This window comes from Furipterus horrens, unplaced genomic scaffold (genome assembly GCF_987537825.1).
Source record: "Furipterus horrens unplaced genomic scaffold, mFurHor1.1.pri manual_scaffold_10, whole genome shotgun sequence".
NCBI classification, from domain to species: Eukaryota; Metazoa; Chordata; class Mammalia; order Chiroptera; family Furipteridae; genus Furipterus; species Furipterus horrens.
Window position 1 is genome coordinate 48,029,337 of NW_028327180.1, and position 19,428 is coordinate 48,048,764.

The 19,428-nt window shown below is 50.9% G+C and overlaps 1 protein-coding gene across 1 annotated transcript in view; it reads right to left on the reverse strand.

Annotated features, from left to right (window-relative positions):
* Positions 1 to 19,428, reverse strand: part of ELL (elongation factor for RNA polymerase II) — a 64,059-nt gene that overhangs the window by 15,305 nt on the left and 29,326 nt on the right. Inside the window, exons 2-5 of the mRNA XM_090290002.1 lie at positions 10,167 to 10,214; positions 4,346 to 4,467; positions 3,821 to 3,984; positions 1,593 to 1,858 (exon numbers count right to left, since the gene is read on the reverse strand). Of these exons, the coding sequence (XP_090146128.1) occupies positions 1,593 to 1,858; positions 3,821 to 3,984; positions 4,346 to 4,467; positions 10,167 to 10,214 (600 nt within the window). The remainder of the gene's footprint in view (positions 1 to 1,592; positions 1,859 to 3,820; positions 3,985 to 4,345; positions 4,468 to 10,166; positions 10,215 to 19,428) is intronic.

Sequence of the window (19,428 nt, forward strand, 5' to 3'; positions counted from 1 at the left end):
ACACCAGAGGCTGAGGGCCCAGCTAGACAACAGTGAGGGCTGCAGGTGTGTCCAAGGTGGGGGGGGGGGGGGCATAGGTCCCACCGGTGACTTTAGTCCTGACTTATATCTGACAACTCTGTCAAACTCCCCTGCCTTGGTCTCCCCAAGCTACAGAAAAGCGCTCTGGAGGTGCCCAGCCCAGGGGAAGGGCCTTCTGTATGCTACCTTCAATTCCCAAGGCCAAAACCGACACATTTGACTATCTAAGGAACTGAGCTGCCAGGAAGTTTGTTCGTAGTTCTGGAGCTTTCTGGATGCTTTGGCAAGCCCCTGAACCAACTCCTTAACTCTCAGAAAGAAAAATCACTGCTTGGTCTCTGCCTGCATGACCTATGATTTGGGGATGGTGCCTTAGGAGGCCAAATCTGCACAGAGGTGCCCAGTGAGGGCCATGGGAGCCCCCAATGTCCTGGTGATGTGAGGTGTCAGCAAGTACCAAGGCCCTGGGACACAGGAGATATCTTTCTAGGTAAAGGGTGGGGAGGCACCTACCCATGGGCCCTCAGCCACTATGGGTGTGCCTGGGGCCCAGCCCAGATCTGGAACCTTGTATGGACTGAAGCTTCATCTTTTTCAACAGGAGAAGATGGCAGAGGTCTCTTCTCCATACCCCTGCCCTTTGCCATCAACTTTCTGGAGTGGGGGATGGTAAGGATAATGAGGGACCTCAGCTGGAGCACAAGTGCAGACATCCTCCTACCAAATGTGCTTTGTGGTTCGCGAGAGCCTCGGGATGCACTGAGAGGCCCGCTGAAGAACTCGGCAAATATGAAAATTCATACTCAGACACAGCTACCATCTCAGTGTGGGCTTTCTGCCACAGGAGGTGCTGGCTGAGTGCCCTGAGTTTCAGAGGCGTAAAGCAGGAAAGACAGGTGAGCTGGTAGAGGGAAACCCAGAGAGGCCTAACTGAACCTCCTCCTCCTCGGGTTGCCAGCAGGACTGTCCCCACAGCAACACGATGAAGCATCATCTGCATGGCTTGGCTGATGTAGTAAAGCCAGAGCAAGCCACTCACTTCCCAGGGTCCTCCAGCTACCTCCCACAGCCCTGGGAGCCAGAGCAGGGCCTCAGGGTGCTGGCTGGACTCACCGCTCTTACTCCAAAGCCCAGGCTGGTTTTCCATAGTAGGATCCCACCAGGTAAGCCCCAGTTCCCACAAGAGGTGCTGCAATCATGCCCCAGACACGTATGGGATCTAGAGGGTTCAGAAGTGAAGCCTCCTGTCTGGAGTCACAGTTGGTGAGTGGCAGGGAGGCCCACCTAACTGCTGAGCCCTAGTTCTCATTAACAAGTATGCATTCCCCGGTTTCACTCAATTCTAAAATGCTCATGCAACTGAAGTCTTGGATCTCCTGTGCAATGCCTGCTGCCTGTGAGTTAGCAGATGTCAAGGAGCACAGCGCTGGGCTCTCTCTGAGCTGACTCCTAAGCTCCCAGATAGTAAATGCCACACTCCCAGTCCACTGTGTATCCAGACCATCTGCAGAGGGCACTCATAGGCTGGCTGGACCCCACCCCACCCCAGCCAGCCCTGGGTAAGCATGCACCTGCTGGAGGAGGGTGTCCAGCGTGTCCTTGTCTGCCTGCGCCAGGCCATCCTTCTGTAGCCGCAGCAGCAGTTCGGCCTTCCGGTAGGGTCTCAGTGCCAGAAGATGCAGCACCCGGTCACGGAAAGGCCTCTGAGACACCCCACCACCCCCGCTAACACCACTCTTCTTGATGGCACTTGCCAGATTGATGGGGGTTGCCCGCTTCCGGGAGGGCACAGCATCTGTCGCCCCTGGGGCTGGTTTCCTAAACTGAACCTTCTTGCCTACAACGAGAACCAGGGTGTTAAATTAAGAATTGGAGGGGAGGGGGTGACCACGGTGTCCCAGTGCCTGGGGCTGATGCCAAGTTCCTGAGTGTGGAAAGTGATGGCCAACAGCACCACACCCCTGCCAAGCCAGCATGTCCCACCTAGCCTGCTTGGTGGGGGATCCAGAGTGGCTGAGAGCACCACCTGCTGACCACATACAGCTCACTGGCCACATTCAGGCTCAGAAGTGAGCTCCGCAGGAAGTACAAGCAGGTTTAGGGCCATAAATGACTTCATCATGGGCAACCTAAATCCTGGAAACCAAAAACACCGACCACCACAGGGAGACGGGGCTGGTCTATGAGCTCTTTTGATGTTAAATGTTGGGGGGGGAGGCTGACCTGCCAAGGGCCCCATGGCAGGTCAGGTCCTCCCTTCCTTTTTATAAAAAAGAAGGAAATAAAAGTGTCAGGGTCGTTTGAGTAGCTGCTCTGGAGAACCTGGGATGTTAGCAGCTCCCCAGCTATGGCTCCAAGTGCTTGCTCCTCAGGTAGATGTGGCTGTGCCTGGACCCTGGAAGCAGTGGACCACTCCCCATCCTCTTGGTATAGATTATAGGGTCCAGCATGGCAGTCCCCTCCATCGAGCCAGTGAGCACAGCTCTCGAGGGAGGAGGTTGTTAACTCCGTACTGGACAGCACCCGACACAAAGGGAATGTGGGTGGCCGAGTGAGGTCAGTACCAAAAAACTCTGTGATTACTTCTTTTTGCTCTTATCCCTCAAATCTGATTTGTCAGGTTAACACAGAAAGAAGTGGTTTTTGGATCCTCAGAACCCGACTCTGTCCCTAGAGACCAGCTGACAGGCTGACATGGGGTGGGGAGAGCCCAGGATGCCTGTCAGCATCCTAAGAGGCCAGGTGAGTGTTTCCATCAGAATATAAACTATTGTAAAAACCCTCACTGTATACAAAGTGATCCAATGAGATAAATCTTGACCAAGTTTTTGGCCAAGGACCCAGAAATTTACTAAGATTTGTATGAACATCTACGTTTGCATTTTGAGGCGAGAGAAAGTGGGTGAAGCATTTTTGGCTCTGACCCCTATGCAGCACTGACCAACAGGAACTTCGTCCAGAGCCAACCCCAGTGCCAAGCAAAGGAAACCAGGCTTTCTTTGGAGGGGATGTGACGTGTTCCTGCCATTTCTTATAAAAGAAAAATCCCCCAAACCCATCAAGGTCCTCGTTTGCTGTAAGCTGGTTCATGCCTCACTGGCCTAATGCTTCTCTTTCCCTGGCAGTAAATTCTTATAACTCCTCAACTCTGTCTAGGTCCAGGAGGTGAGAAGGCTGCAGCACGATGATGAGCTTTCTGCATAAACTGTACTTTTTTCCCAATTTTTAATGTCGGTGTTTCAATTTCACCAAAAATATTTCCAAGCAGATGCTGAGCTGCTGGAGCCTTCTGGGCAAGAAGGGATCAAGGCCTTCCCTTTCAGATCCCTCGCTAGCCCCAACACAGTAGCAGGCCACTGTGGGGTGCATCTGGCAGTTTGCAGCATGCTGGTCACCTCAGCCTTGGTGAGGAGTCAGCTGGGCAGGTGAGACGGGGTAGCAGCCAGTGAAAATATGGCAACCTTGTCTTCATGGAGCACGTCTGCGTCCCTGAAGGGTAAAAGTCCCTGAGGATGCAGCCTGGGAGAGAGGCTGCGGATTCAAATTCCTCCAGTTCTTAGGTCCTGAGTCCACCTTGGGATTGAGGCAGCAGATGGCAAAGCTCCCACCTTCTTTCAGCAGAACCTTCTTTCTGATCTGACATGTACCTGGCTGATCTTGCTCAGGGGCCAGGCCGCACCTCTGTCACCCATCACTCCTGCTCCTCGCCTGGATGGGCCGTAAATATCTCCTGTTCCCCCAACAGCTGCCTGGAAGGTATTATCACCCCACAAGTGGAGCCCCAGGTCTCCTTTCTCACCTAGGTAGCGGCCTCCAGGCTTGATGACAATGGCACCCCGGCTCCGCGTCTCCTCTTCGGCTTGTGCCATGCTCTGCCGTGCCTTCTGGTAGGAGTCATCAGTGGCACACACTGTGATTTTGTCCTGGATGCTACCCAAGCAGTCCAGATGTACATCCCCATGGCTGTAAGACAAGGGACCAGGAGCCAAGATGAATACCTGGGAGACAGGGAGATATGGTCACAGGGCCCAAGCCCCTACCCCATCCCACCTCCCACCAGGAAACAGGGCTCAGCACTGATGGAGCCATATGGTTTCCACAGGATACATCTTGACCCAGAAGAAAAAAGGGGACCAAGGCTCCTGGGTCAGAGGCACAATGCTGGGACCTACACCCTGGACACACCGAAAGGAGTCAGAGGGCTAATCTGAGAGAAGGGGGCACTGGGCCAGAAGTGGTGGACAAACACCTGCTCAGTAGTCAGAGCTGGGGGGAGGGGCCCGGGGAAGAGCTAGGGAGGCAGGGCTGTTCCTCTGGGCCTCACCTGGAGACGTACTGCTGGATGCAGTCGAAGCTGCCCTGGGGGCTGTCACGGCCAATGTTGGAGAGGTAGAAGGAGAAGATCCGAGCCTCTGAGGCGCAGTCAGGTTGGGGAATGGAGATGTGCTGTACAAAGATTGGATGGGGGGTGGGGGGGGGGACACGCAGCGTCACACAGAGTCCACCAAGAGTCCATAGCATGGAGGGGACTGTAGCATAGGCCAGCTGCTGGACCTTGCCTGTCCACAGTGTGAGCCTTACGGCAAGAAGATGCTAGCACTTTCCTTTAAAATATACCTCTACTTTCTTGGCAGTGACAAGACCCAAGGGAGTACAGAGCACTCAACATGCACCCGGAGGCAGGGACCCCACCCAGATCTGGGCCATGGCTCAGTTTCCCCACCAACCAAACAGGGTATCCTTAAAGGTGAAATGAGACAAGACGGGTGTCAGAAGCCAGCAGGGCATGCTGGGAAGCCAAGATACTCTGACCCTTGCTCCTGCTTAGTGACTTCCTTTCTACCTCCTCCATGGGAACAGATTCCACTTGAGTGTCTGTCAACTGCCCTGTGGCTGTGAACAAGGTTTCTGAAGGTCACAAGGGAGACGCAACCACAGCCGGGCGCACATTTTGCATACAGCTGCCCAGAACATGGCAGAAAGCCCATGCACCAGTCAGGAAAATGAAAAGGAGTTTCTGAGGAACCTGAGCCCGATATAGGTAGCTCCTCCTTGCCCGTTCTGATCCCCTCCCTAACCCAGTCCTGGTCTGGAGGGACCTGGCCTCATCAGGCAGAATCTTTCTGTCTCAGCTCAGGGGGCAGTGGGTGCAGTGGCTGTCAGTCCCTGAGAGGAAGAGAGGGAGATGCGACCTGAGCCCCAAGGTTCTCATGGCCCTATGTACTCCACTGGCCGGCTCATACAGTCCCACCCGGGCAGGCAGGTGAGGAGGATGCACACTAGCTCCAGCTGCAAAATAGAATTCTGCTATTGTGTAGCCACAGACATGATAAGCACAGCCCACAATGGATCACGACGCAGGGGACGCCTGCCTGAGGACATGGATGTAGGAAGCCCACCTGTGCCAGCTTCGGGACAGCCCCTGAATCCTGGCAGAGAGCTAAAGGTGGGACCATGCCATGTGCACAGAGGCCCACTCACCATGCTGCAGATGCCCTACCCAAGCCTGTGCGGGGAGCAGCCACTGTGCTTCCCCCTGAGCAGCGGTGGAGGACTCTTCACTGTGACCCTTTCACCCTGTGTGGGCCTTTACCAACCAGGCACATATACCCACTACCAAAATTCATTCCAGGGCAGAGGAGGGCCCAACACAGAGCCAGAGGCTAGTCCATGCAGGGCAGTGGGTGACACAGGGCTTGAAGCCAATGTTCAGGAGAGCCTGGTCCTGCTAGTGACCACAGAGGGCACTTGTGACCTATGTCCTCAGGACAGCTGGGGCGAGGGGGGAGATATTCTGGGAGCCCCTCCCCAGCCCTGTGGCACCACTGCTCTGGAATCCTTTGGTTAATGGGTTGTTGCTGGTTAATAATTACCAGTCTCTGGAAACTAGCCAGCTGGGCACTGACAGCCCAGGAATGTGAAGCTGTCTCTGTCTGAGGAGACTGTGGCACGTGTTCCAGGACATGGCCTGAAATTCAACACCAGTGTGCCCTCTGGACAGATCCTTGGAGCTACCATGTGGCCTAAGTATAGCAGATTTAGATACATCTGATGGCAGCACTGATACGAGGTTATGGAGGTGAGGGCAAGTGTCTATGTGACAAACTGAAGCAATAAACACACTCATCCCATCCCAGATGCCCTGAAGACCTCAGAGGCCTGAGGCCTAAAGGAGGCACTGGTCCCATTGCTGCAGTCAGTGGAGTCCTGACCAAAAGGCTTTCACTGCCTCCTCCCTTTGAAATCTGCCCAAGTCAGCAACCTCTGCCCCCACCTCCAGCCCCAGCTCATCGTGTGCAGTGCAGGTAGGAGCTCTGGAGATGAATCAAGTCCCAGGTAGGGGGTGGGAGCAACACGGTGGAGACAGCATTGGATGTTCTGTTCAGGCAAAAAGAATAAATAGGTGGACATGGGAGCCAAACAACACTGGCCAATCCTCTCTCTGGCCAGAGGGGTTTTTGAAACCATCAGTTTGCGCCATCATTTCCATTCCCAGGGAATCATTCTGGGGAAAGAGAGTTACTACTGCGGCTGAAGGTGCCTTCTAGGAGAAAAGTAGCCTTTTTTGCAAGTCTGGCAGGAGGCCTTACTTCCCCAACCCTATACACAAGGCCCTTTTTAAGCACCTTCTTCTCATCCTTCTTCATGAGGCTCAGAAGAGCAATGCTCCACCCTTACTTCCCCTACCCAGACTCCTGGGGTCTTGGCTGCTCAACTTTGTCTGCAGACTCCAAAAGCCCCATTCTATAGACAATTTTTAGATATTTCCAAATAGTCCCTGTTACCAATGATACAACGAGAAGCACCTTGTGGCTCAATCTTGAGCACATCCTAACAGACATGGTTCCTAGACACAGAGACATTGGCCAAAGACCTGTGACCAGCCCTGTCAGACCTTGTTCTAGAAACTGCAGCTCATGCTCTCACCACAGCCCAGGGAAATGCCAAGGCCCTAAACAGCCCTGGACGAAACCCTACCTCGCCTTCTTTTTTCAACTTAATGAATTCTGGCCCTGGCTGGTGTCGCTCACCGGATTGAGCGCTGGTCTGCAAATCAAAGGGTCACCAGTTTGATTCCTGGTTGGGGCACATGCTTGGGCTGTGGGCCAGGTCCCCAGTTGGGGGCACACAAGAGGCAACCACAAATGGATTTTTCTTTCTCTCCCTCCCTTTCTCCCTTCCCTCTCTCTAAAAATAAAGAATACCTTTTTTTAAAAATAAAGATTTTATTTATTTTTAGAGAGGGGGAAGGGAGGGAGAAAGGAGAGAAACATCAATGTGTTGTTGCCTCTTATGTACCTCTAACTGGAAACCTGGCCTGCAACCCAGGCATGTGCCCTGACTGGGAATCAAACTGGCAACCCTTTGGTTTACAGGCTGATGCTCAATCCACTAAGCCACATCAGTCAGGGCAATAAAGAAAATCTTAAAAAAAAACATAAAGCATTCTGGAGTGGGGCTGGCCATGTGGGTATGCTACACCAGCAATCAGGGGTTAACAACTCAGAAGTGACCCCCTGAGAACAGAGGGCCAGTCAGCTGTGCTCCTGAGAGCAGAGAAAACACAGACACAAACGTACCCAGCAAATGGACAGGTGAAGTGTTTTGCTCCAGCAGACACAACCCTGGAGGATGGACAAATTCGGTGGTGCCTAGTTCTCCAGGAAATGTGATGAATGTGGTAGAGTGCACAGGGTGACTGTGGCCACCAGAGGGCGCCACGGGGCCAGTGTGGTAGCAAGCCCTGCCAACCCCCGGGGAAATATCCTAAGGAACCAGCCAACAAGGGGCCCAGCTGCACACTTCGACAGCCTGGATCTAGTGGTACTCCCAACCTAGGCTGGGAGGTGGCCACGATGAGCCCAACATCCACCCAGGAGGTGCGCTGATACTGTGACCCTTTGCCAACTGCACCACATTCACATCTGAGGGGAAAGAGCACCGGGAGCTAAGTGAGCTCATCCTGGGCTTGAGGGAGTACACTGGATCTCCTAAAGTCATGTTAACTTGCACACCACCCTCTCAGTGGACAAGGTCCCCATCTGGTGGTAGGTGAGGAGGCTGAGAGACAGAGGGAAAACTGGCTAAGGTCCTGGAGCTAAGGGGCCTACATAAAGGGTCTCAGTCGTTGGTCTGTCAGCTTCTTGGGTCTCTGAGGATTGGGTCCCTGAACATCAAATTAGCCAGTCCCCTAATGAGCATGTCCTCCGCTGCCCTCCTGCTTCTTCACCTACACGTCCCCTCCTGTTCCATCTCTAACCTTCCAGGTGTTGTGCACAGAGAAAAACCCCTCTTTGCTTCTCTGGAGCACAGCCCCAGTTGTGCACATGCAACAGAGAGACCAGGAGAAGTGGGAGGGGAGAGCTGAGGTGCCCTGTCTCCTCCCTGCTGGTCTGAGTGACTGTGCACATGCAGCCTGGCACCAGACCAGGCCATTCACACCTGACAGGGAGGAAGGGGACATGTCCTATCAATGTCCAGGAGGAGGAGGAAGAGGAGGAAGTATAAACATCACGGAGGCAGACGAAGCACCAGAACCTATGTAGCAAGCTGGGGAAGAACAACATCCCTCATCCACCCCGGCCCACCACAGAGCCCATCCAGCCCTCACATGGGCTTACACAGGGAAAAGCCTGCTGGTGAAGAAGCATGACCTGGCCTGCCTGGAGCTGTAGCACAACTCCTCCATGTCAAAATCTTCTAGAAACTCTGTTAGGCAAAAGAAAGCTCAGAAGGAAGAAAAAGCAGACAAAGCATGATTCTAAAACTAGGGTGGTGGGACCCCACATCTGGAATGAATGTGTTCTCAGGCTTTCCACAGGAATTCGGGAGACATAAGGCAGGCACGGCCCAGAAGAACCTCATGAAACACCTGTGGGTGGCCATGTGGGGTCTTGCTAAAAAGTGAACACTGACCACAGTGGCCCTTTTGGTGCACTGGCCTCATCTTCCCTAGCTGCTGAGGGTATAGGCTGGCCATGACCACCAGAAGGCACCATGGGGACAGTCTGGCAGCAAGCCCAAGCCAGCCCCGCCAACACTCCAGAAGTAATGTCCCAAGGAAAATAAAAGTGGCAAAAGGGTCACACAAGACTCTAATGGGGCCAATGGAAGCACAGATGTTCCTGAGGAGGCACAGGTGGGTGGGGGTTATCTGGGCCTGTTGGGGTGTCTTGCCAACCTTGGATGGTGTTGATGTGAGAGTCAGTTTGTGTGTTTCCTGGCCAGGCCGCAGCTCTGGTGACACCATACCGCTAATCTGGGTGTGTGTGGAGGTGTTCTGTAGACACTGTGACATCAATGACCAACTTTAAAGCAGAGGACCCTCAATGGTCTGGGTGGGCCTCTCCCAATCCAGCTGAACGTCTTAAGAGGAAAACTCAGTCTCTCTAAGGAGAAAGAAACCCCCCTGTGGATTGTGGCACTGGCTCCTGCCTGCCCCACAAGCGTATCTTGGTATCCCAGTGTCTATACATGCAGACATGCGCATTTCCTACAGGCTCCCTCTCTGGAACATCCTGGCTGGCCAAACCCACAGCTGGCCCTCAGGAGGAAAGTGACTTAAGACACATTGGGAACTCTTCATAAAAACGGAAGACTTGCAATAAAGACTAGAGAGAAAAACTAGTGTTCCAGTGGGTGTCTGGTGGGTGGGAGATACTGGAGGGGCGGTTCTAAGACAGGAGCGAAAAGATTATAAACTTGCCCATTCTTTCATTCCTTGATTTTTCTGTTAATATGGTCATTTAGAATAAAGTACATTTCAGAATAAAATGAGGGTGCTGAGTTTCTATAACCCCCCCAACCCAGTACCAAAAAGCAGACAAACACCCATGGTCCTGGGTTCACAGAGGGAGACAGGTGCCCTACCCAAGAGAGGACATGCTTGGGCTCTGGGGCCCTAGCACTGAATTAGCTCAGAATCAGGTCAGAATAGAGGTTGGGGGCCTCGGAGCCAGATACAAATCTGCTACAGGGGCCCCAGGACCAGCCTGGGCGCATCTAGAGGTGGAGCTCAGCCTGGCATGGGGACTGGCCTGGAATGGAGTTGGATGGGACCAAACACTGCGCCCAATGAGTCATGACAGGCCCCAGACCGCACCAGTCCCACAATTCCAAATATCAGTAACACAAAAATGACTCACCCCTTGGCTTCCTTGAAATCGAATTGATGGCCTCAGAGAAACAGAATCCTGCAAAAAAGCAAAAAGAGGAAAAGCTAAATAAATCCAGGGCCTTGCTTCCAGTTATCTAAAGAGCAGGATGAAGACCATGTATTTAGGAAGGGTAAGAGAAAACACATGTGTATGAAAACTACAGGAAAGGTCACCAAAGCTGGGTTTTGAAGGATCAATAGGAGTTGGCACTGGGGCTGAGGGTACATGAGTGGCAAGAGACACAGGCAGTGGGCAGCCTCTCACTGGTCTCCTAAAACCATCATCAGCCCAGGCCACCCTGCCTCACAGATACCATCTCCAAATGGAAATCAGGGTGGGTGAGTACTACTGGCCAGGAGATAGGCTGACAAGGTGACTCTGGCCCCCGCACCACTGGCAGGATGAAGCCCAATGCCTGCGCAGCTTCAATGTCACAGTTTCAGAGCAGTTTGTCACTGCGCTTGGGGTGGCAGAATTTCCAAATGTCATAAAAATATATACAGTAAAATACTCAAAATAGTACTTTAAAAGCTTCAGCTATTCAGAGATCAGCCTTCTGGCAGAATTTAAAAAGAATGTAGATCCAGATAGAGGGTTGTACCTTCTCTTCTAAGCTTGGGTCCAGAGCACCCACCTTCTGTGTAGCAGACATCACCCCACAGTGTGGTTCTGGCTTGTCACCATGACCCCCTCCCTCATCCTCCAAATCTACAGGGCCCAAATCCACTTCTGTGCCAGCCTGTCCCTTGCCCACCCAACCTCCTCCACATGGCAGCAGGGGGCTGCGCTCTCCCACCTCCAACTGAGCCCACCACTCTGGCCTCCACCCTACCTCACTTAACACCCCCACCCCCACCCCGAGTGGCTGCCTGTCAGCCCCCTACCCAGAATGTCAGGCCCACGGCAGGCCTTGGGAAGGTGGAGTGGAGTGGCTCCAACCTCGTGGGGAGAACTGACCAACAGGCAGGCTGGGACTTAATAGGTGGCTGACCTCTTGGAGACCCATGGTCCATCAACCTCTGAGCTGATGGTTATGGGCATGTGAGGGAGACAGCTCAGTCAGCCTGGACATGAGAGCCACACATGCATCATTTGTTTACCAGGAACCCCCTCTTTTGCCAAGACTCTCAAAGGACTCTGCTGTCTGAAGCAGACCCGAGGGGTCATTCTATATACTAGTACTTACTCTATGGGATCTGACACCCCACAAACTACACTACACTTCCAAATACATCCTCTCACACTGCTAGGCTGGCAGAAAGGGACATCCTCCAGTCCCTTGTCCTGTTCTGGGACTGGGAACCAGCAGCCTCTGCAGCCACAGAGGCTATGGTGCTGTTGAGACAGAAGCCAGGCTCCTTCCAAAGTACTCAAGACCAGCTGACCCAACCCATGACCATGACCTGACCTGACCCCTGCCTGGGCTGCTGGTCAGAGAATGAGAAGCACAGCACCTGTGGGAGTCTAATCCTGACAGGGCCCTTGGAGACACAATGTATAAGTGGCCTTTGCTTGAAATTAGGTTAAAGAGATGAAAAGAAGACACGAACAACCAGCCACTAAGCAGGTGAGCGACACTCAGCACTATTACCCATCAAGCAAGTGCAGGCTGTGCACCTATCAGAACAGCTAAAACGAGAAAGATAAACAACACCCCAGAACCCTCATCCATGGTTGGTGGAAACTGACACCATGTGCTGCTATGGAAAACAATCTGGCAGATTCTTAAAAGGTTAAACACAGAATTACCACATGACCCAGCAATTCCACTCCTAGGAATTAGCCAAGAGAAATGAAAAGTGCACTAGAACTTACACATAAATGTCCACAGCAGAATTACTCTTAGTATTTGAAAAGTAGCAACAACCTCAATGTCTACCAGTCGGTAGACAGAGAAACAAGAGAATACCTCCCACAAACTCCTGATGGACACAACATGGACAAACCTTGAAGCCGCTGGTGACATGCACCAACATATGACACCATGCGTCAAGTAAGTCCATTTATATACATTTCCAGATAAGAGAAAACTAAAGAGACAGAAAGCAGATCAGTGTGTGCCAGATCAGCAAATCAGGACCACAGCAGACCTTTACTGAAGACTCGGGGGCTTTAAGCAATATCGCAGGAACACAGAGGAACTTCCTCAAAGGCAGGGAGAGAGTCCTGTCTGTCAGCCATGCTTAATGCAAGAGTGATATACCGCAGGTGGAAGAGAAAGAAAAGACATCAGAACACAGCCGCTCAGGCCAGGCTGAGGCAAAGCAGCCCTGCTTGTCATTATTATGAGCTCTGTGCTGATACCCAATGATTAAAACCAGGGTGTTTCTGGCAGAGGGAATGGCAGGGGCAAAGCAGGAGCAGAGATTTGGGACACCACAGTGGTAGAGGGCACATGGGCTTGGCTGTTCTGCTCCCAGGTCTCTCAGCCCAGATCCCCATGTATGGATCAGCATACATGTGTGCCATCCATACACAACAAAGCCTTTGTGCTTCAGGGGTTTGGGGAACAGAGGCCATGATGATGGCTACGACGCCAGGCTGGATTTAGGGTAAGGAGGGAGAAGAACTAGGAAGGGTGCACCTCCCCAGAGGGAACTCCACCAGGGCAGCCCAAGCACCCACACATGCTGATCCGCCCTCCCTCAATCACATGCTCCCTGTGGGCCATCCAGTGAAGCATTTAACTAGCTTGGTAGCTGTCCAGCAAGTTCATCTGGAAGACTGTTGTTTCAAGGTCACTCATTCCCCAAAGGCACGGAAAATGAGACATTTTGCATCAGAGGGGTCCACTGAGAGGCCTAAAAGCCCATGCTTGTGCTGTGATGCTGGGAGGGCTGGCCATGAGTGCATGTCCCCACACAGCCTGGCTATTATTGGAGAGCCAGGCTCTTGGCCACAAGGGCTTGCCCAGTATCTCACTCCTTCAAAAAGACCAAGTCCTTGTCAGCAACAGAGCATTTCACTCCTACTATCATACACACATGTGGTGACTTCACACAGGCTACCTGTCTATAGCCATTAACAGTAACAGGCACATCTTGAAAGGGCTGAGGATAGAACACCGCCAGCCTAGAATTCTACATCCAGTGAAAAGAGAATGTGAAAGAGATTACTCCAGACAAAGGCTGAGAGAGTCTGTTTGCAGATCTCCACTGCAAGGAAGGTTCTGGAATTTCTTCAGGTGGAGGAAGAGTGACACCAAATGGACATGTGGGTCTCACGGATGATGAAGAGGGCTGAGCATGGTGAACCTGTCTATGAACATGAAAGAAGTTACATTTCTGTAAAAGATCACTGACAGTTTGAGGCAGAGATAATAATGAAATGCAGGATTCGGACACATAGCACTAAATGTGAGAACGTGTGGTGCACACAAAAGGCAGTGATGGTGTCGGGAGTGCAGGGGTTACCTCGAGCTCACGGGTCCCCCAGAAGGTGAGTATGGCACCTACAGTGTCTTCTGAGCAAACAGCCAGAGCCCAAATCAGAGGTTCCTTTATGGCTGGACCAGCATTGCCTCAAGACTCCCCAAGCCTGGCTGAGATCCCAGCACTCGAGGCATACTGGCAGTTCAGAGGCTCCCCATGGGAACATGGCCATCACGACCTGGCTGGCTGCTCCCTGCAGGGGCCAACAGCTCATGAGGTTAGGGGGGCCTTTAACTCATCTACACAGCAGGACAGAAGGCAGCATCCCAGGACCAGCAGGGTCTGACGGACTGGCCTGGGCACTGCCTGTCTCCCATTTCCCTGTTGCCTCTGCAGCTTCTGGCCTGGCCTCAGACCAAAATTAGCAAGTCAACAGGTAATGTAACTTCCCTGGATATCCCCGGGCATGGCAATGCCACCTCTGTGCCTGTCTCACTTGGTACCTGAGTGGGCTGTATTTCAGGCAACATCACAGCAATGCCCCAAGTCTCCTCAGACCCTCTTGGGGGGGTGGTTATGTTGTTCCCACCACAGGCACAGAGGTCACACACTCCCAGGGTCTGAGTTGTCCAGTGCAGTGTCTCCTGAGCAGCAGGCATGGAGGGGCCCTCAGGAGTTGCTCAATGCCATGAGGAAAGCAAGGGAATAATGATCATCAGAGCAGAATGTGGAAAATTCCACAGGACCAATCTGTTGGTTTCTTCAGAAGGGGAGAAGGATGGAGTGCTCCAAATTACCAAACACTTGGTATACACGTTGCAAGTGGCTCTGCATGGCCCCAACTAGACCCAGCCACTGTGAAGACTCCATGGACACAGCCAGCAGGGTGCCAGGGGCTGAGCTTTGGTGTTCTCTCGGAGCTGCAATGAGGTCATATCTACAAAGACCAGTCTGTATCTGTTGACATTCAATACTGTCATTGAAGAAGACATGAGTGAAATGCGAAGATATCTGGGATTGTTTTAAAAAATGCTCCTCATGAAGAATTCAGATGAGTGGATGAGATGCTCAGACAGTGAGCTTGGGTGATGGCTCGGGGACCATCATTATTCTCTGTCCCATCTACATGTGAACATCCCCATGTGAAAGATTTGAAATAAAAAATGCACACAGAAAAGACCACATGGTACACAGAATAGATCAAACAAGGACTGGCCAAACCTGAATGTAACCCTGAGATGTCCGCCACCAGCCATGTATGGGAAGCAGCACCCAAGTCCTGAAATGCCCACTACACAAAGTGTCAACACCGCTGGGGCAGTGTGCTCCCTGCTGTATATCTGGCCTGACCACTCCACCCCCGTAACCCAGAGGTGTCTGCAAAAAGTGACAGAATGGAAAGCATCTGTTCCTCCTTAAAGAGAGACTGTGTGATCCTTCCTGAGTGGAGTGTGGCCGGAAAAGGAGGGGGTGAAGTCCCGAGAAAAGGACTGGCTGTGGACCTCCTGGCAGCTGTCCCCTCTTTTCCAGTAAAGTACAGAGGATTAGGAAATGCCTTTCAGGAACCTTCCCTAACTTCCTGGCAGATTCTGAGCAGGATGCTGAGGCCGTGGAGACTTCAGATGTTGTCTGTGAGCGTTTCTATGAACCACAGACATGGAGGAAGGCCTGGGACATGTACACAGGTCAGCTACTGGACATGACCAGCTCGGTGCTGAGCTGGAAAACCTGGGCAGGGCCTGAACAGGGGCCCAAGGCAGCCCCTCCCCTTGGCTGGGAAAACAGTGGCACAGTCATCATTATGAGACAGATACATAAAAGCAAGGAAGATTCCAAGCGGCTACAAGCAGGACCCACCCACTGCCCAGCACAGCACATTTCTATCTGAAGTCATGGAGGTACACAGGAAGAATAGGAAAAAGTTTTTAAGAAGGCTTGAGAATTAAGGGACCTGGTCAAGATGGTGGCATAGGCAGACATGGTTCGCCTCTTCACACAACCACATCAAAATTACAACTAAAATATAGAACAATCATCAGCCGGAACCATCAGACATCGAGTTGAATGGAAGTCTGGCATCTACAGAATTAAAGAAACCACATCCATCGAGACATGTAGTAAGGGCGCAGATGCAGAATGGGTTGGTCTCTCACCTATGTGTGGTGGATAAAAATTCAGGAGGGATACCTCAGGAGCAAGGAATCCTAGCCCCACACCAGGCCCCCCAGCCCAGGGTTCCAGTGTCAGGAAGATAAGTCCCCACAATTTTTGATGGGGGACTCAAATGTTGGAAAAAGTTTAGTTTCAGGTAATAGCTAATGAGCTTAGTAATCAATGTATGCAAAAAGCTACTGTTTCAGGAACTGAAGGCAGGACCCACCTTGACTTCAGGAAACCATAAGCAGTCTGGCCTTTGTGCCTCAGGAGGACTGCAAGCAATCAAGACGGTATCTGAGCCATTGTACTCCAGGGTGAGAGACCACAGCCCAGGACACAGATGGAAGAATGCTGCAGCTTTTATCTGATTAACTTTTTCCCTGAATTCCAAATCCCTTACCTACACTTTTCTTCTAACAAAAAGGGTCTGTTTAATGGAATTTAAGACAGTCTGTTAGGGTACAAACCTACTGTCTTCTCAGATCGCCAACCACTGAATAAAGAGCATCCATAAAGATTCAATCCCTGTCTCTGCTTATTGGGTCTGGTAAGTGACAAGCAGCATGAACGCTAGCTTTTCTGGTTTTACTTCTGGCTGCAAAAACCAACAAGGATCAAGTCAGTGGAAGAAACTGCTGGAGCCCCAAGCAGTTCCTCTTAAAGAACCCACACGCAGATGTAAGAAACAAGGACATAGTGACTCCCAAACCAGTAGAAAATCATTAGTAATAAAGGGCAAATGTAATTAGAGGTTCTTAAGGGATATCCTGAAGGGGGAAAGATAGTCATAGTCATCACCAGACAAAGGGAAAATGGGAGAAGGGAGTTGACAGTAGTAACATATTTACAAGTCACAATAGGGGCATTTAAATAATCCCATTAGATTGTAACTCTGGAGTAACCAGTAATGGAGAAACGGGGGAGAAGGAGAGGGGAGGGGGAGCTAATCGCATTACTATAAAGCCAGATTTCTTTGTCTACATGGGCACACATTCTCCTGGCTGAGGGTGCGCCAGACTCTGCAGACTCATGAAAAAACCCCTCACTTTGCTGCTCAAGTCCTGTATCCCGGTTTTTATTGTGAACATTTCTCACACAGACTCACCTACTCAGACTCACTCCTTCTGAGCTCCAGCACCGGGGTAGCAGCTTAAAAGGCACCAGTGGTATACAGGGAGAAAGTGAAGTGTCTGGTATCAAAGCTAACAGGTACCATTCTCTCTTTTCTAAACTCTCTCCCCACAGAGCTGGCAAAGCTGGTGCTATATCTGAGACTCCATCAATCTGGCTAACACTGATGGGCCTAGGAGATCCCCAGAGACTCTGCTCCACCCAACTGAGGCCCACCCAAGCTGTTTTTTCATATGAATGACTGGTCTTGGCTCACGCTTCACAACTCCTAAATCCTATCAAATAGACAACAGTTGGCCTCAGTGAGCTCCAGGCCCCACACTAGCAGCAGCCAGCCTAGATTCACAGCTTACTTTGCCTGGGAATCTCCAAGCGGAGTACAAGTAGCAGCCATCTCAGATTGCTTTATAGCTTAGGTAGAGTGGCCGCAGGCAAAACACAGGTGGGGGCTGACCTTGATCTGTACAACAGGAAACCCCAGGGATATGCACCCAGTGGACAGCTGCAGAAAACGCAGGAGCACCATCACCCTGCCCCTGCACAGCTGATCGATCATCCATGGAGGGCAGAGGTTGGTGGTCAGTGGTCACAGCCAGTCCTTCCAGCTGACTGGACTGGGTAGGTACCTCCCATTGATCTGCCAACAGCAACCAAAGCTCAACTATAAGAGGAGGGTGTACTCAGCCCACATGAAGGGTGCACCTTGAGTATCCAGCTTGGGTGATAGTGTAAGAAACGCTCGCAATAAAAACTGGGACACAGGACTTGAGCAATAAAGTGAGGCCTTTATTCACGTGTCTGCAGAGCCGGGCGCACCATCATAGCCAGGAGAATGTGCGCACTAAGTAGGCAAAGATGGCTGGTTTTATAGTCTTAGCTTCCCCACCCTGAAATTGCCACCCAAAGTGAAATTGATTAGCTTCCTCGCCCTAAGGTGAGAGCGATCAGCTCCCCCTCCCTAATGCAATTAGCTCCCCTTCCCCTCTCCTCCTTCCCTGTTTCTCCATTACTGGTTACTCCTGAGTTACAATCTAACCTGTTCATCTAAATGCCCCTATTGTGATTTGTAAATATGCTAATGCTGTCAACTCCCTTCTCAGAGATCCTCTAATTACATTTGCCCTTTCTTATTAATGACTTTCTACTGGTTTGGGAGTCACTATGTCCTTATTTCTTACAATTGGGAAGGCTGTGCCACTGGACCCTACAGGACACCTACTGTTAGAAACAAGGACATAGTGACTCCCAAACCAGTAAAAAGTCATTAGTAACAAAGGACAAATGTAATTAGAGGATCTCTGAGAAGGGAGCTGACAGCACTGGCATATCTACAAACCACAGAAGGGGCATTTAGATAACCGTGTTAGATTGTAACTCTCAGTAACCAGTAATGGAGAAACGGGGAAGAAGGAGAGGGAAGGGGGAGCAAATTGCGGTAGGGCGGGGAAGCTAATCGCTCTCACTTTAGGGCAAGGAAGATAATCACTTTAGGGTGGCAGTTTTAGGGTGGAGAAGATAATCACTTTAGGGTGGCAATTTCAGGGTGGGGAAGCTAAGACTATAAAACCAGTTTCCTTTGTCTACTTGGCGCGCACATTCTCCTGGCTGTGAGGGTGCGCCCGGCTCTGCAGACTCGTGAATAAAGGCCTTGCTTTACTGCTCAAGTCCTGTGTCCCAGTTTTTATTGTGAGCGTTTCTCACAATACTACATTAGGCCACACTACCAAGATGCAGAGTCAAAGCAGCTGTACCCAATACACAGAAACAAACATAGGGAGGCTGCCAAATTGAGGAGACAAAGAAATATGGCCCAAATGAAAGAACAGAACAAAACCCCAGAAAAAGACCTAAACGAAACAGAGATAGCCAAACTATCAGATGCAGAGTTCAAAACACTGGTGATCAGGATACTCAGAGAACTCATAGAGTATGACCACAAAATAAAGAAGTGAAGGTTACACAAAGTGAAATAGAGAAAACTATACAGGGAACCAACAGTGATGGGAAGGAAGCCAGGATTCAAATCAACAATTTTGAACAAAAGAGAGTAACAAACATTCACCCAGAACAGAAAGAAACAAGTAAAAAAAATAAGGAGAGGATTAGGAACCTCTGGGACAACTTTAAACATACCAACATCCAAATCCATAGGGGTGCCAGAAAGAGAAGAGGAAGAGGACGAAATTGAAAACTTATTTTAAAAAATAATGAAAGAAAACTTCCGTAATTTGGTGAAGGAAACAGATGTTCAAGTCCAGAAAGCACAGAATGTCCCAAACAAGTTGGACCCAAAAAGGGCCACACCAAGATGCATCATAATTAAAATGCCAAAGATTAAAGATAAAGGGAAAATCTTAAAAGCAGCAAGAAAAAAGGAGAGTTACCTATAAAGGGTTCCCATAAGAGTATCAGCTGATTTCTCAAAAGAAACTTTGCAGGCAAGAAACTAGCAAGAAGTATCCAAAGTGATGAAAAGCAAGGACTTACAACCAAGATTACTCTGTCCAGAAAAGCTATCATTTAGAATGGAAGGACAGATAAAGTGCTTCCCAGACAAGGTAAAGCTAAAGGAATTCATCATCACCAAGACA